Below are 17412 nucleotides of genomic sequence, written 5' to 3'. Positions count from 1 at the left end.
GTGTGGGAGGAAACCGCAGCACCCACGGAAAACCCACGCAGTCACGGGGAGAACGCACAAAATCTGTACAAATAGCGCCCGAAGCCCGGGTCTCTGGTGCTGCAAAGCAGCAACTCTATCGCTGCGCCACCATGCCGCACAGAATCAACTCATTCTGTTGGGTTGTAAGTTCAATGTCCATACCCTTGGGTTGTAAGCTACGTGCCGTGAAATAAATTCTGTATGTGTAACTTATTGCCGCGCTCATCTTTGTTTGCTAACTTGGTTTTATCATAACTTGCAGTGCACATGAAATTGAGTCTGTGTTGGAGGCGACTGGGAGGTACTATTTATTTCTGCTTGCCAGTAACTAATTGTGCAATGTATTGTCTTTCCAGCGACACTTCATCCTGATAACCATCACATGGGTGGTAATGCTTTTTGCACTTGGAACTGATCACTGCACCCCTCCCCCAGTTCCTCCTCTACTCTGCTGAACATTGCTTTCTACTGCTTCGCTGCCATGTCCTTGGTGCTCTCAAAGACCCTGCCAAGCGCTCCATTTGGGAAGATTACTTCTTGTCCCACTGCATGTAATGTGTGTTATTTGTGGCCACGTTCGGTCCAGTCTGAAATAGTGGCAGTGACATGGAGAAGCAAGGAACTGCAGAGGATGGAATCGTGAGCAAAGCCCAATGTGCTGGAGGAGCTCAGCGGTGACTTTTCGGGCTGGGAACATTCTTCGGATTAATCAGACTAGTGGCACTGATAGTGAGCTCTTTGGCCTCAGTAGTACCTGTCCCTGAAGTCAGGCACACAGTGGACACTAGACCGTGAGAAGACGATCCATACTCATTACGGGGTCTTATCAAATCACCATGAAGGGTCCAAGCAAATATTACGATCTGTCCATCCGAGCTTGAATCATAGAATGAAATTGATGGCGAGCTTTGATTGAATGCTGTCCTTGTTCCCATCCACTCTGTCAGGGAGTGGGCTCCCCATTCAAATGTAGTCAACAAATTCCTAAATCAAAACGTTTGCACATCAGTAGACTGCACGTGGGATGGACAACTGTGAAGGATATTCAAGACCACTTGAAAGACGAGGAGGTGGGCCATCCTCGGCTCGTAGAGTTGCAGACAGCATTTTTGTGGACCCTTCAGAATGAGGATATGAAAGTGCAATCCCTTTGAGTCATAGAGTGATAGAGTGTGGAAACAGGCCCTTCGGCCCAACTTGCCCACACCGGCCAACATGTCCCAGCTACGCTAGTCCCACCTGCCTGCCCTTGGTCCGTATCCCTCCAAACCTGTCCTAACCATGTACTTGGCTGACTGTTTCTTCAACGTTGGGATAGACCCAGCCTCAACTACTTCCTCCGGCAGCTTGTTCCACACACCCACCACCCTTTGTGTGAAAAAGTTGCCCCTCAGATTCCTATTAAATCTTTCCCCCCTTCACCTTGAACCTATGTCCTTGGACCTCGATTCCCCTACACTGGACAAGAGATTCTGTGCATCATCTACCCGATCGATTCCTCTCATGATTTTATACACCTCTATATGATCACCCCTGACCTTAGGACTGCAAACAGAAACCCAGGTATCCCTAAAATCTACCAGGAGGACACCCATCTCCCTCTGTGTCCGGCCCACGAAAACCTAGCAGAAGAAGGAAATGTTCATCCCATCCCTGCCATCTGTCATTAAGCTTAAAAGTGTGCAGAGCAGATTGACGAGGATGTTGCCAGGACCCGAGGGCCTGAGCTACAGGGAGGTTGGGCAAGCTAGGACATTATTCACAAGAGCAGGAAGCTGAGGTGCGATTTTATTGAGGTGCATGAAATAATGAGGGGAATAGATAGGGTGAATGCACGGAATCTTTTTTTTATTATTAGGGTAGGGAAATCATAGGGTAGGGAGAACATAGGTTTAAGGTGAGGGGAAAGATTTAATAGGAACCCAAGAGGCGACTTTTTCACACAGAGGGTGGTGGGTGTATGGATTGAGCTGCCAGAGGTAGGTACAGTAACAATATTTAAAATATATTTGACCAGGTACATGGACAGGGGAGGTGTATGGGGATATGGCCCAATTGTGGGTAAATGGGATGAGCTTACCTTGGTCAGTGTGGAAAAGTTAGGCCAAAGGGCCTATTTCCATGCTGTATGACTTTATGACTATTTAACCGAATTAGGACACCCTAATTGGGGCATCGGTCTTGTTTCAGCAGAAGCTCCAACTACTGAGGTGGATTCGACCATCCATGTGAAAAGGTCGCCTCTCAAGTCCCTATTAAATCTTTCCCCTCTCACCGTAAACATCTGTCCTCTGGTTCTTGCTTCCCCCACTCTGGGTTACGGACTCTGTGCATTCACCCTGTCTATTCTCATGATTTTACGCACCTCTACAAAAATCACACCTCAGCCTCTGGCTCTTCAGGGGATAAAGTCCGAGACTGCCCAACTAACATTGGGGAACTCTTCCTATTTTGTGCCTGTTTTTTGAGGCAAATATCATACCAGCTCTTTGATAGGATCTGAAATTTCTGATCACATTATCCAGCCTTGTACCTTTCCTTTCCTGTTAGTCTTGGGCTCAACACGGGGAAAATAATTGACACTATAGTATTGATAAGGATTGGATGCATTGACTTTACACCGATCAGCCAAAACATTATGGCCTGATGAGCCAAAACATTATGACCACCTGCCTAATATGCTGTTGGTCATCCGTGTGCAGCCCCATACGCAGCAGGGTGCGATGCACTGTGTATTGTGACACATTCCTCCCGTGACCACCATTAAAAATTTCTGGGACTTGTGCCACAGTCGACCTTCTATCGGTTCGGACCAGACGGGATAGCCTTCGTTGCCCTCATGCATCGATGAGCCTTGGGCGCCCAACACCCTGTCGCCGGTTTGTGGTTTGTCCCTCCTCGGACCACTGTCGGTAGGTACTCACCACTGCTGACCGGGAGCACCCCACAAGCCTTGCCGTTTCAGAGATGCTCTGACCCAGTCATCTGGCCATAACAATTTGGCCCTTTTGTCAAAGTCGCTCAGGTCTTTACTCCTGCCCATTTCTCCTGCATCCAACACATCAACGTCAAGAACTGACTGTTGACTTGCTGCCTAATATATCCCACCCCTTGGCAGGTGCCATTGTAACAAGATAATCAATGTTATTCACTTCACCTGTCAGTGGTCATAATGTTTTGGCTCATCGGTGTATATCCCTGTCTGGGTAGTAAACTGAATATTTCCCAGTCAAATGTAATCTTAATTCCCACTTTTAAATTCTAGTCCTCGGGATGTTGTCCAAGATTTTAATGCATTATTTATGCTCTCTTTTAAGCTACATCACAACTTGCATTAAAGGAAACCTTAAGATCGAAAGCTTTATGAATTGGTCTCTTTTTACCTCCCAATCATAAGCCTACTTAAAACATCATGTCTCCCCTTGAGAATTTAGTTTAGTTTCATTGAGAGACACAGTGCAGAATCAGGCCTCTGGACCCACCGAGTCCACTCCGACCAGCAATCCCCACACAGTAGCTCTATCCCAAGCACCATGGACAATTTCCCAAAGCCAATTAACCTACAAACCTGTAGGTCTGTGGAGTGTGGGAGGAAACCGGAGCACCCGGGGAAAACCCACGAGGTCACGTGGAGAACGTACAAACTCCGTACAGACAACACCCATAGTCAGGATCGAACCCGGGTCTCCGGCGCTGTAAGGCAGCAACTCTACCGCTGCGCCACCGTGTTGGTGAAGACAAGGCGGCGTAATCCGCAGAAGGGAAAATTAAGACAGAACTGACTTGGGCAAATCATGAAAGGGGAACTGTAAACTGTAAAAAGAATAGAATTTGAGGAAGGAGACATCACACATAACTGTTGTGTGTCCAGCTCCTTTGTTTTGGAATGCCACTTAGCATTTGAAAATGCTGTAAAGTGTGAATTGACTATTATGTGCCTGAGTTGGCAGTGAGTTTTGCATGTGACTACACTGAATTAAGGCCCTGACCCCCTCAGTGCTTTATGTTTTATTTTCACTCCGTGATTATGCTTCTGTTTTCTGTGATGGGTGAAATTTCTTGCCTTAACTGCCTTTCATTTTACTTTGTGCAGAATACGAAATTCTGTGGCTTATTCAGCTCAGAGGCCTTGGCTCCTGAATACAACCGTGGAGGAAAACATCACGTTTGGGAGTCCTTTTATAAAACAAAGGTGATTTTTTCCCCTGTTATCAGCGTTAAAGCAGTGGAACAGAACTGATTAACAATGATTGAAAGATACAGCTTGGAAACGGGCCCTTCGGCCCACCTAGGCCATGCCGACCATCAGAAACCCGTTCACACTAGCTCTACCTCATCCCACTTTCTCATTCACACCAGGGGCAAAACACGAATCTGCACGTCTTCGGGATATGGGAGGAAACCGGGGCATCCAGAGCAAACCCACGTGGTCACAGGAAGAACCTGCAAACTCCACACAGGCAGCACCTGAGGCCAGATTCGAACTTGGGTCTCTGGCGCTGTGAGGCAGCAGCTCGACCCACAGTGCCAGTGTGCCATCATTACAATGGTGCTTCAAAAACCAAGATGAGTTGTTTTGTACATCCTGACAAAGGGTGCTGCCTGCGCGGAGGTTGTACGTTCTCCCCGTGACGGGCGTGGGCTTTCACCGGGCAACACGGTGGCGCAGCGGGAGAGTTGCTGCCTTACATCGCCAGAGACCCGGGTTCGATCCTGACTACGGGTGCTGTCCGTATGGAGTTTGTATGATCTCCCTGTGTCCACGTGTGTTTTCCCTGGGTGCTCCGGCTTCCACCTACATTCAAAAGACGTGCAGGTTGGTCGGTTAATTGTAGGTAAATATTGTAAAGTGTCCCTCGTGCGTGGACTGGAGCCAGTGTACAGGGATCGCTGGTCGGCGCTGACTCGGTGGGCCGATGGGCCTGTTTCCGCGCAGTATCTCTAAACTAATCCATGGTTCACATCTCCCTGCATTGACGATCAAAGTAATAACAGAAGGGTGATGTCTGTCAGACCTAGGACATCATTAATGTCATACCCAGTGGTGTCCATCCCTACCCAGAATTGGGAGGATAAAGAAATAGAGTGTACAAGTTGTTGGTGAGACTACATTTGGAGCACTGTGTGCAGTTCTGGTCACCCAATCTACAGGAAGGGAGTCAGTAAATTGTAAGGGATGCAGATGATATTCGCCTGGATGTTGCCTGGGCTTGTCGGCATGAGTTATAGGGAGTGGTGGGACAGGCTAGGGCTTTTTTCTTTGGAGTGCAAGAGGCTGTGGGTTGACCTCATTGAGGTGGACAAGATCATGAGGGACATGGATAAAGTGAACGCTCACAATCATTTTCCCAGGGTAGAGGGTTCTAACATGAGGGGGAGGGGGGCATAGACTTAAGTAAGAGGGGAGAGATTTAAGAGGGATCTCGAAGGCAACTTTTTCACTCAGAGGGTGGTCTGTATCTGGAATGAGTGACCAAAGGAGGCTAGAGAAGCGGGTACAATTATGACTTTTAAAAGACATTTAGACAGATATGTGGATAGGAAAGGTTTAGAGGAATTTATGGGCCAAGTGCAGGCAGATGGGGCAGTAACTTGGTCGGCATGGACAAGGTGGGCCGAAGGGCCTCTTTACTTGCTGCACAGCTCTATGATTCCATGACGCTCTAAAAAGAAAAAAGATTGTGCAAAAAGTGCTGCGGGGTAGTCCGTAACCTATAGGATTGTGACTTTTAAAAGACATTTGGACTGATATATGGATAGAAAGGTTTTAGAGAGCTGTGGACCAAGTGCAGCCAAATGGGACTAGGCCAATTTGCCAATTTAGTCAGCATGGCCAAGTGTGGTGAAGGGCCTGTTTCCATGCTGTACAGCTCTATCACTCTACAAGTGAATTGCGGAGTAATGAATGGGATCCTTCAGGGTCAGATCCATTTCAGGACAATTGGGTGGCGCAGCGGTAGAGTTGCTGCCTTACAGCGCCAGAGACCCGGGTTCGATCCTGACCACGGGTGCTGTCTGTACGGAGTTTGTGCGTTCTCCCCATGACCTGTGTGGGTTTTCTTCGGGAACTCCAGTTTCCTCCCACACTCCAAAGACGTACAGGTTTGTAGGTTAATTGACCTGGTATAATTGTAAAAATTGTCCCTAGTGTGTGTACGATAGTGTTAGTGTGCGGGGATCGCTGGTCGGTGCAGACTCGGTGGGCCGAAGGCCCTGCTTCCACGCTCTATCTCTAAACTGAACTAGAAAAAAATCTAAATCTAAACTAAAGGAAAGCGACTGAAGAATTAAAAAGGAATCTAATTTGACAATTGCCTAATGGAAGCCAATAGCGTTTGGTATCGTGTCGGTCCTTGAAATGGTAACATTGAATATATAATCCAGTAGTTTATCGATAATGACCAATCATCATGGCAATGCTATCTAATGGAACATGGGAATTCCTAGATTGATAAATGCCTTGTACACTTTGTTAGTTGCAAATAGGTTAATGGAGGTACTGGGCAATTTGCCACTATCGACACAAGACGTTTACAAGACACCTCGACATTGGTGTTGGAGTCCTCTGAAATCTATTAATGCACGCACTGCTGTCTCCCAAGAATGTTCTCTTATTAAAAGCCTTTAACACTAACATTTAACACACATCTCCCACACCTGAGTCCCTCATTTCCCTTTTTAATCTCTCCCCCCCCCTCCTCTTTCCCCCCTCTCTGTGCCCTTCCACCCATATCCCTCCCTTCAGCTTTACATTTCACACTTCCTCTTCCCTCCCCATCTGACACCCTTTTGTGCATTTTCACCTCCAGCCTTTGTGACTTACTCCACCCTGCCCATCGACCCTGCCTCACCTCTATCCTACTATCACCAGTCAGGCTTTCTCCCTCCCTCACCTCTCTTTTCCAGCTTTCTTTCCCCGACTGCAATCAGTCTGGTGAAGGTTCCCGACCTGAAACGCCGCCTGTCCATTCCCTCCACAGATGCTGCCTGACCCGCTGAGTTCCTCCAGCACTTTCTGCTTTGGTCATGATTCCAGTTACTTGTTTCTCCTTTAACATTACATCATCATCTTGCTGCATTGAAATGTAATGTCATCATTCCGTCTTCTTTGGTTAACAGTATGCCTTTCTGTTCTCCTCCTGCGGTCCAGCTGATTTTTGCTATCCCAACCTGAGGTATGGAAAGGCCAAAAATTCCAGCTACGTGCTCATTCTGTGAGCAGTTTTGGTCCCCATATCCGAGGAAGGACGTGCTGCCGTTGGAGAGGAGGCTTATGGGAATGATGTTTGGGTTAACGTGCGGGGAGCATTTGATGGCTCTGTGCTTGTGCTCGCTGGGGTTTAGAAAGATGAGGAGGGACCTCATTGAAACCTACCAAATAAAGAAAGGCTTGGATAGAGCGGATGTGAAGAGGATGTTTCCAGTAGTGGGAGAGTCCAGGACCAGAGGGCGCAGGCTCCGAATAAAAGGACGGTGCCTTTAGAAAGACGATGAGATGGAATTTCTTTAGCCAGAGGGTGGTGAATTTGTGGAATTCATTGCCGCAGATGGTGGTGGAGGCCAAGTCAATGGGTATTTTTAAAGCAGAGATTGATAGGTAAAGTAGAGATTGAGAAGTAAAAATTAATAAGGGCGTCAAGGATACGGGGAAAATGGGGTTGAGAGGGAAAGATAGATCAGCCATGATCGAAAGACGGAGTAGATGCGATGGGCCAAATTGCCTAATTCTGCTCCTGTGTCTTATGGTCTTATTCAACAGCGATAGGCACTATTGACGAGTTGTTGTAATACAGGCAGAATCACTCACATCTTTCACTTCTCACCCTGTCAGATACAAAGCCGTGATTGATGCCTGCTCACTCCAGCCCGACATCGACCTCTTGCCATTTGGAGACCAAACTGAAATCGGAGAGAGGGTAATTACAGGGCAGTGTATAATGTTAAGCTCGTAACTTTGCCTCAGGCTGTGAATGGATTAAAGCACGATGCAAATACTTTGATGTATCACAATTCTGATTCCATAATAAGCCTCAACACGAGTAGAGCTTAGAAATAAAGATCTGTAGATGCTGGTTTACAAAAAAAGACACAAAGTTCTGCGGGACTGCTTATTTTTGCTATCCTAACCTGAGGTATGGAAAGGGCAAAAATTCCAGCTATGTGCTCATTCTGTGAGCAGTTTGTTCATTCTGTGAGCACGAAGGGTCTCGACCCGAAACGTCACCCATTCCTTCTCTCCTGAGATGCTGCCTGACCTGCTGAGTTACTCCAGCATTTTGTGAATAAATACCTTCGATTTGTACCAGCATCTCCAGTTATTTTCTTATACTTAAGTTCTGGAGTAACTCAGTGGGTCAGGCAGCATCTGCGGAGAACATGAATAGGTGGCGTTTTGAGACGGGACCCTTCTTCAGATAAAGGTCGTCTGTCCATGTCCTGTGAATCTACCGAATCTATTCCTCTCATGAAATGGCACCTGTCCATGTCCTCCAGAGAAGCTGCCTGACCCGCTGAGTTACTCCGCCACTTTGTGTCTTTTGTGAGTAGGACTTGCTGTGGGGAGGATAAATCAGGTCGTGGGGACTCATCCATTATGTCACACCAGTGTATTTTCTGTCTTACCATCCAAGATCCTTTGCTGAGAAGATTTGTCTTGAGAAGCTAGTGCATGTAGGATTCTGCATTAAAATGTGCCTGTTGGTCATTGAATGCTTTGTTACTGCAGGGAATTAACCTGAGCGGAGGTCAGAGGCAGAGAATGTCGGTGGCTCGAGCCTTGTATCAAGACAACAGTACAGTGTTCCTGGTAAGAAGCCTTCATTGAGTGTCATCTGTCATTTGCCGTTTGCAGCTTCAGATAAAAGTGGACCAGAATGTTCATAAGGTCATAAGGAATAGGAGTAGAATTAGACCATTCGGCCCATCAAGTCTACTCTGCCATTATATCTTTCCCTCCTAACCCCATTCTCCTGCCTTCTCCCCACAACCCCTGACACCCGTACTAATTAAGAATCTATCTATCTCTGCCTTAAAAGTATCCGCTGACCGCCTCGACAGCTTTCTATGGCAAAGAATTCCACAGATTCACCATCTTATGACTAAAAGAAATTTCCCCTCATCTTCTTCCTAAAAGAACGTCCTTTAATTCTGAGGCTACGACCTCTGGTCCTGGACTCTCCCACGAAGAGTCTCCCATGGAAACACCCTCTCCACATCCACTCTATCCAGGCCTTTCACCATTCTGTATGTTTCAATGAGGTCCCCCCTCATTCTTCTAAACTCCAGCGAGTACAGGCCCAGTGCCAACAAACGGTCATCATAGGTTGACCTACCCATTCCTGGGATCATTCTTGTAAACCTCCTCTGGACCCTCTCCAGAGCCAGCACATCCTTCCTCAGATATGGTGCCCAAAATTGCTCACAATATTCAAAATGCGGCCTTAACAGTGCCTTATAGAACCTCAACATTACATCCCTGTTTTTGTATACAAGCCCTCTTGGAATAAATGCTAGCATTGAGTTTGCTTACTTTACTACCAATACGACTTGCAGATTAACCTTTTCAGAATCCTGTACTACCACTCCCAAGTCCCTTTGCACCTCTGATTTCTGGATTCTCTCCCCATTTAGTAAATAGTCTACGCCTTTATTCCTACTACCAAAATGCATGACTCCACACTTTGCGACACTATATCCCAGCTGCCACTTCTCTGCCCACTCTCCCAACCTGTCCAAGTCCTCCTGCAGAGTTCCTACTTTCTCCACACTACCTGCCCCTCCACCTATTTTCTTAGCATCCGCTAACTTTGCCACAAAGCCTTCAATCCCCTCGTCCAAATCATTAATATACAACATGAAGAGTAGCGGCCCCAGAACCGACCCTTGCGAAACGCCAACTCCAACTTGTTCCACGATCCGTCCTTTCCAGCAAGTATCGACAACTTGGTTTGCGAACTGTGTTTTTCCTAAAGGATGGGGTATTGATACCATGTTCTAAGGATTTCATAGAACATGGACCATAGAACAGTACAGCACAAGAACAGGCCCTTCGGCCCACAATGTCTGCTTTTATGTCCCTGCACACCTGCATCCATATCCGTATCCTTCCATTCCTTGCATATCCTTGTGCCTAGCCAAAAGTCTCAACTACTGTTATCGTATCTGCCTCCACCATCACCACTGGCAGCACATTCCAGGCACCCACCACTCTCTGTATGTAAACCTTGCCCTGCAAGTCTTCAATAAACTGTGCCCCCTCTCTCCTTAAACCTATGCCTTCTAGTCTTTGACATTTCCACCCTGGGGAAAAAGTCTCTGACTACTCGATCAATGCCTCTGATAATTTTATATATTTCTACGGGGAAATAAATAGTTGATGAGCACCAGAGATCGCGGACCAGAAGACATAGGGGTAAGGTGAAGGGGAAAAGATTTAATAGGAATCTGAAGGACAACTTTTTCACACAAAGGGTGGTGGGGGTATGGAACGAGCTGCCAGAGGAGGTCGTTGAGGCAGGGACTATCCCAACGTTTAAGAAACATTTGGACAGGTACATGGATTGAACAGGTTTAGAGGGAAATGGGCCAAACGCGGGCAGGTGGGACAAGTGTAGCTGGGACATGTTGGCCGGTGTGGGCAAGTTGTGCTGAATGACCTGTTTCCACGCTGTATCACTCTTTGACTCTATGACTCCATGTCTCAGTGCTCTTGGCAGTTTACATTCCTGCAAACCACTTTATAACTGCTCTATCTCTTCTGTTTAAAGAGCTATCTTGTTATGTAAACCAGCCGTATTTAATGGGTGATTTTACAAGCACTTAAAATGAAATTTGTTTGTGGTATTGCTTCGCTCACTAACAAAGCCCTCTTATTACTGTACTGTGCTCATCTTTGCTCTGTAGGCAAGAAAATGTTTAAAGTCATACACTTGGCTGGATTTCCAGAGTTTACCATAATGGGCCTAAAGGGTTCAATTTACTTTAGGAGTCCCTTGTGTTTTGAAAGTTAAAGCTTGATTTATTTGAGGTAGTAAACCATTAAAAGGATTTGATTAGCGTTGCGCAGTTGACTTCACAGTGAATTGTAGGGCCCTGAGGAGTGGGATAAAGTAGAGGGATCGAGGAGTTCAGGTACATAGTTCCCTGAAAGTAGCATCGCAGGTAGATAGGGTAGATAGATTGGCCTTCATCAGTCAGGGTAATGAGAATAGACGTCGGGATGTTATGTTTTACTGTTGTACAAGACAATGGCAAGGCAGCATTTGGAGTATTGTGTTCTGTTTTGGTCACCCAGATCAGTCTGAAGAAGGGTCTCGACCCGAAACGTCGCCCATTCCTTCTCTCCAGAGATACTGCCTGTCCCGCTGAGTTACTCCAGCATTTTGTGTCCATCTACGTACGATAAGAAGCTGGAAATAGAGTGCAGAAAAGGTTTACAATGTGGCCAGTACACAAGGGCCTTGGGTACAGAGAAAGATTGGGCAGGCAAGAACTTTAAACCTTGGAGTGCAGGAGGCTAGGAAATGAACTTACATCGATCAGCCAAAGCATTATGACCACTGACAGGTGAAGTGAATAACATTGACTATCTTGTTACAATGGCACCTTTCAAGGGGTGGGACATATTAGGCAGCAAGTGAACAGTCAGTTCTTGACGTCGATGTGTTGGATGCAGGAGAAATGGGCAGGAGTAAAGACCTGAGCGACTTTGACAAGGGCCAAATTGTTATGGCCAGACGACTCGGTCAGAGCATCTCTGAAACGGCAAGGCTTGTGGGGTGCTCCCGGTCAGCAGTGGTGAGTACCTACCGACAGTGGTCCGTGGAGGGACAAACCACAAACCGGCGACAGGGTGTTGGGCGCCCAAGGCTCATCGATGCGCGAGGGCAACGAAGGCTATCCCATGGTCCGAACCAACAGAAGGTCGACTGTGGCACAAGTCCCAGAAAATTTTAATGGTGGTCACGGGAGGAATGTGTCACAATACACAGTGCATCGTACCCTGCTGCATATGGGGCTGCACACGGAGGACCAACAGCATATTAGGCAGGTGCTCATAATGTTTTGGCTCATCAGGTCATAATGTTTTGGCTGATCGGTGTATAAGGCTTAATCATACCTTCCATCACTAGGTCCATATCTAAACACACATAACAGCTCTTCGAGTACATATCCAAACACCGTCTAAACGCGGTACCTGTTCCACATTCTCAGGCAGTGTTCCAATCCCCTCTGCCAACTTCAATGGAAACCTTTCTCCTCATTCCCTCTCCAATCCTTCCACCGATTATTTTACATCTACGGTCCCTTTTTCTGGCCTCTGCTCAAGGAATTAGGTTCTTCCTATTTATTCCTTCTCAGCCCCTCAGACTTTGATGCACATCATTTTCCTGCCCACCACATCCTTGTTTCAAGGGAGCAACTACTTCACAGCTGAATAACTTTTCCTCGAAATACAATTTTGCGCTCCCTGTCCAGTGCATTAATCTTCTCTTACTCCCTTATTTTATACTCCCTAATTGTTTATTATCATATGTTATCTGTAAGTATTGTGTTTACAGGCCTGTTGTGCTGCTGGGAATAAGAATTTCATTGCTGCGTTTCCGCTATATATGGCAATTAAGTACTCTTGACTTCACGGAACTTACCGAAAAGTGAAAGGCTTGTGTAGAGTGGATACGGAGAGGATGTTTCCACACGTGGGAGAGTCTAGGACCAGAGGTCACAGCCTCAGAATTAAAGGATGCTTCTTTAGGAAGGAGATGTGGAGGAATTTCTTTAGCCAGAGTGCGGTGAATCTGTAGAATTTATTTTGCCACAGAAGGCTATGGAGGCCATCAATGCATATTTTTAAGCCAGAGATAGATAGATTCTTGATTAGTACAAGTGTCAGGAATTATGGGGAGAAGGCCGGAGAATGGGGTTGGGAGGAAGAGATAGATCAGCCACGATTGAATGCCGGAGTAGACATGATGGGCCGAATGGCCTAATTCTGCTCCTATCGCTTATGACCTTATGACTGTAAACTGCAGTCATGCTCCGAAGATAGACACGAAACGCCGGAGTACCTCAGCGGGTCAGGCAGCATCTCTGGAGAGAAGGAGTGGGTGACGTTTCGGGTCGAGACTCTTCTTCAGACTGAAGTCTGAAGTCTGAAGTCAGTCTGAAGAAGGGTCTTGCCCCGAAACGACACCCATTCCTTCTCTCCAGAGACGCTGCCTGGCCCGCTGAGGTACTCCCAGCATTTTGTGTCTATCGTCAAGTTTTAAACCAGCATCTGCAGTTCCTTCCTGCAGTCACGCTCCACTCTTTTCCCCCACCAGGACGATCCGTTCTCTGCCCTGGATATTCACCTTAGCGATCACCTCATGCAGGAGGGAATCCTCAAGTTCCTACGTGAAGACAAGCGGACCATAGCGCTGGTGACACACAAGCTGCAGTACCTGACCCACGCTGACTGGGTAAGCAAGGCCAAGCGACTCACACCTGGCCTGGTGCCGTACAGCACGGAAACAGGCCCCACAGCCCAAAGATCGGCATGCTGGGGCAGCGGTAGAGTTGCTGCCTTACAGTGCCTGAGTCCTGGGTTCGATCCTGGCTGCGGGTGCTGTCTATAAGGAGTTTATATGTTCTCCCCGTGACCGCGTGGGTTTTACGCGAAAACCTCAGCGCCCAGCACAGTGGCACAAACTCCTCCCACCCCCCCCACCGCCTCCACACACCAATCAGTCTGAAGAAGGGTCCCGACCCGAAACGCCGCCTGTCCATGCCCTCCACAGACGCTGCCTGACCCGATGAGTTCCTCTAGCACTTTGTGTTTTGCTGAGGAGTCCAGCCTCTGCAGTTGCTTGTGTCTCTCACACTTCCATACCCTCTTCTTTGATCATTCAGATCATTGCGATGAAAGATGGGACCATCATTAGAGAAGGCACTCTGAAGGACTTTCAGAACCATGACGTGGAGTTGTACGAACAATGGAAAACCCTAATGAACCGACAGGATCAGGAGTTCGAAAAGGTAATGGGGGAGTTCTGTGGGGCGGCACAGTGGCACAGCGGTAGAGTTGTTGCCTCACAGCGCCGGAGACCCAGGTTCGATCCTGACTACAGGTGCTCATCTGTACGGAGTTTGTACGTTCTCCCCATGACAGCGTGGGTTTTCTCCAGGCGCTCCGGTTTCCTCCCACATTCCAAAGACGAACTGGTTTGTATGCTAATTTGCTTGGTAAAATTGTAAATTGTCCCGAGTGAGTGCAGGATAGTGTTAGTGTGTGGGGACCGCTGGTTGGCATGGACTCGGTGGGCCGAAGGACCTGTTTCTGCACTGTATCTCTAAACTAAACTAACTATCAGGCGACAACCTTGTGAACAGAGCCAAAAAAAGACACTCATCAGGCCGGGCAGCATCTATGGAAAACGGGGAAGAAGGGTCTCGACCCGAAACGTCATCTGTACATGTTCTCCAGAGATGCTGCCTGACCTGTTGAGTTGCTCCAGCACTTTGAGTTTTGTTTTGTAAAACAGCATCTGCTGTTCCTTGTGCCTCCATGTGAATAGAGCCGCTGCCTCATGGCACCTGAGACATCAGTTTGATCTCGACCTCGGGTTCTGTCTGTGTGGAGTTTGCACGTCCTCCCTGTGTTTCCACAGGTGTTTAGTTTGGTTTAGTTTGGAGATACAGCATGGAAACGGGTCATGCAGCCCGTCGAGTCCACACTGACCATCGAGCACTTATTCACATTAGTTTTATGTTACCCACTTTCCCATTCACTCCTTACACACAGGGGGGCAGTCTACAGAGGCAAAACTGTGTATCTTTGAGGGGGCAGGACAGCAGCGTACCCGGAGGAAATCCCCATGGTCATGGTAGAACGTGCGAACGCCACAAAGACAGCACCCGGAATCAAGATTCTTCTTATCGTGTCCACACATGCGAGATATCGTGTTTCAGCCCAAACTGAACACAACTCTTGACAATATCATTGTTCTCTGTGAGATCAACAATTAAAAAAAACTTTTTGATAGACGCGAAAATGCAGGAGTAACTCAGCGGGACTGTGCAGAGAAGGAATGGGTGACGTTTCGGGTTCGAGACCCTTCTTTCGACCCGAAACGCCACCCATTGCTTTTCTCCAGAGTGGCTGCCCGCCCCGCTGAGTTACTCCACCATTTGTTACTCCATCGTCGGAGCAAACCGGCGTCTGCAGCTTCGGCCGCCACAAAAACATCCTCCTTGTTGTTTGTTCAGGAAACTGAAGGGGGAAGCCTGACAATTCTGGAAAGAAAAACGTTGCGGAGAGCCATGTATTCCCGGGAAGCCAAAGCCCAGATGGATGATGAAGATGAAGGTAGGAGATGTCCTCCTCACTTGGTTGCTTGCTGCTGCATGGTGTCGCTTCCTTCTGATCCAGAGCTCATGGAAATGGAGGGGTCAGGGTAGCAGTGTCGTAAAATCATAAGATCACAAAAGAGAGGAGCAGAATGAGGCCATTCAGCCCATCAAGTCTACTCCGCCATTCCGTCGCGGCTGATCTATCTCTCCCTCCTAACCCCATTCTCCTGCTTTCCCCTCATAACAACTGACGCCCGTACTAATCAAAGATTTATCTATCGCTGCCTTAAATAGATCCACTGACTTTCCCCCCCCACAGCCTTTTGTGGCTAAACTTCCATTTAATCAATGACATCTCTCTCTACCACTCCATGGGTTGGGCATCACCTGACCTTCCTCGGGGATAATTTGGGTTCATTCTTGACTCTGAAATCGGTTTAGATTTAGGTGTGGACTTGGTGGGCCGTGCGGCCTGTTTCCAAGTTGTGTCTCTGAAGTAGGCATATATGCAATCTGTCTGCCAAAGTCATCGTCATAGAGAGTGGAAGCAGGCCCTTCGGCCCAACTTGCCCACACCGACCAACATGCTCCATCTACACTCGTCCCACCTGCCTGTGTTGGGCTCAAATCCTTCTAAACCTGTCCTATCCATGTACATGTTAAGGCAAATGTGGGATCCCTTGAAGACAGAAGCAGGGGAATTTATTATGGGGAACAAGGAAATGGCAGACGAGTTGAACCGGTACTTTGGATCTGTCTTCACTAAGGAAGATAAACAATCTCCCAGATGTTCTAGTGGCCAGAGATCCTAGGGTCACGGAGGAACTGAAGGAAATTCACATTAGGCAGGAAATGGTGTTGGGTAGACTGATGGGACTGCAGGCTGATAAATCCCCAGGGCCTGATGGTCTGCATCCCAGGGTACTAAAGGAGGTGGGTCTAGAAATCGTGGATACATTGGTAGTACAAGGAAATAACTGCAGATGCTGGTACAAATCGCTCATCACCTGCGCTCGGTCCGTATTGGCCAAACTGATCTCCCGGTGGCCAAGCACTTCAACTCCCCCTCCCACTCCCAGTCTGACCTTTCTGTCACGGGCCTCCTCCAGTGCCATAGTGAGGCCCACCGGAAATTGGAGGAACAGCACCTCATATTTCGCCTGGGCAGCTTGCAGCCCAGCGGTATGAACATCGACTTCTCCAACTTTAGATAGTTCCTCTGTCCCTCTCTTCCCCTCCTCCTTCCCAGATCTCCCTCTATCTTCCTGTCTCCACCTATATCCTTCCTTTGTCCTGCCCCCCTGACATCAGTCTGAAGAAGGGTCCCGACCCGAAACGTCACCCATTCCTTCTCTCCTGAGATGCTACCTGACCTGCTGAGTTACTCCAGCATTTTGTGGGTGCATTGGTGATAATTTTCCAATGTTCTAGAGATTCAGGATCAGTTCCTGTGGATTGGAGGGTAGCTAATGTTATCCCACTTTTTAAGAAAGGAGGGAGAGAGAAAACGGGAAATTATAGACCAGTTAGTCTGACATCGGTGGTGGGGAAGATGCTGGAGTCAATTATAAAAGACAAAATTGCGGAGCATTTGGATAGCAGTAACAGGATCGTTCCGAATCAGCATGGATTTACGAAGGGGAAATCATGATTGACTAATCTTCTGGAATTTTTTGAGGATATAACTAGGAAAATGGACAGGGGAGAGCCGGTGGATGTAGTGCACCTTGACTTTCAGAAAGCCTTCGACAAGGTCCCGCATAGGAGATTAGTGGGCAAAATTAAAGCACATGGTATTGAGGGTAGGGTACTGACATGGGTAGAAAATTGGTTGGCAGACAGAAAGCAAAGAGTGGGGATAAATAGGTCCCTTTCAGAATGGCATGCAGTGAATAGTGGGATATCGCAAGGCTCGGTGCTGGGACCGCAGCTATTTACAATATACATTAATGACTTGGATGAAGGGATTAAAAGTAACATTAGCAAATTTGCAGATGACACAAAACTGGGTGGCAGTGTGAACTGTGCGGAAGATGCTATGAGGTTGCAGAGTGACTTGGA

General features: G+C 47.6%; 1 protein-coding gene across 1 annotated transcript in view; it reads left to right on the top strand.

Annotated features, from left to right (window-relative positions):
• The window catches only part of LOC144604991 (ATP-binding cassette sub-family C member 9-like), a 184099-nt gene that overhangs the window by 106109 nt on the left and 60578 nt on the right, over nucleotides 1-17412 (top strand). The window contains exons 20-26 of the mRNA XM_078419986.1: nucleotides 284-322; nucleotides 4115-4213; nucleotides 7853-7937; nucleotides 8747-8827; nucleotides 13344-13481; nucleotides 13912-14037; nucleotides 15268-15367. Of these exons, the coding sequence (XP_078276112.1) occupies nucleotides 284-322; nucleotides 4115-4213; nucleotides 7853-7937; nucleotides 8747-8827; nucleotides 13344-13481; nucleotides 13912-14037; nucleotides 15268-15367 (668 nt within the window). The remainder of the gene's footprint in view (nucleotides 1-283; nucleotides 323-4114; nucleotides 4214-7852; nucleotides 7938-8746; nucleotides 8828-13343; nucleotides 13482-13911; nucleotides 14038-15267; nucleotides 15368-17412) is intronic.

This window comes from Rhinoraja longicauda, chromosome 23 (genome assembly GCF_053455715.1).
Source record: "Rhinoraja longicauda isolate Sanriku21f chromosome 23, sRhiLon1.1, whole genome shotgun sequence".
In the NCBI taxonomy this organism is placed as follows: Eukaryota; Metazoa; Chordata; class Chondrichthyes; order Rajiformes; family Arhynchobatidae; genus Rhinoraja; species Rhinoraja longicauda.
This window is presented reverse-complemented; position numbering and strand designations above follow the sequence as displayed.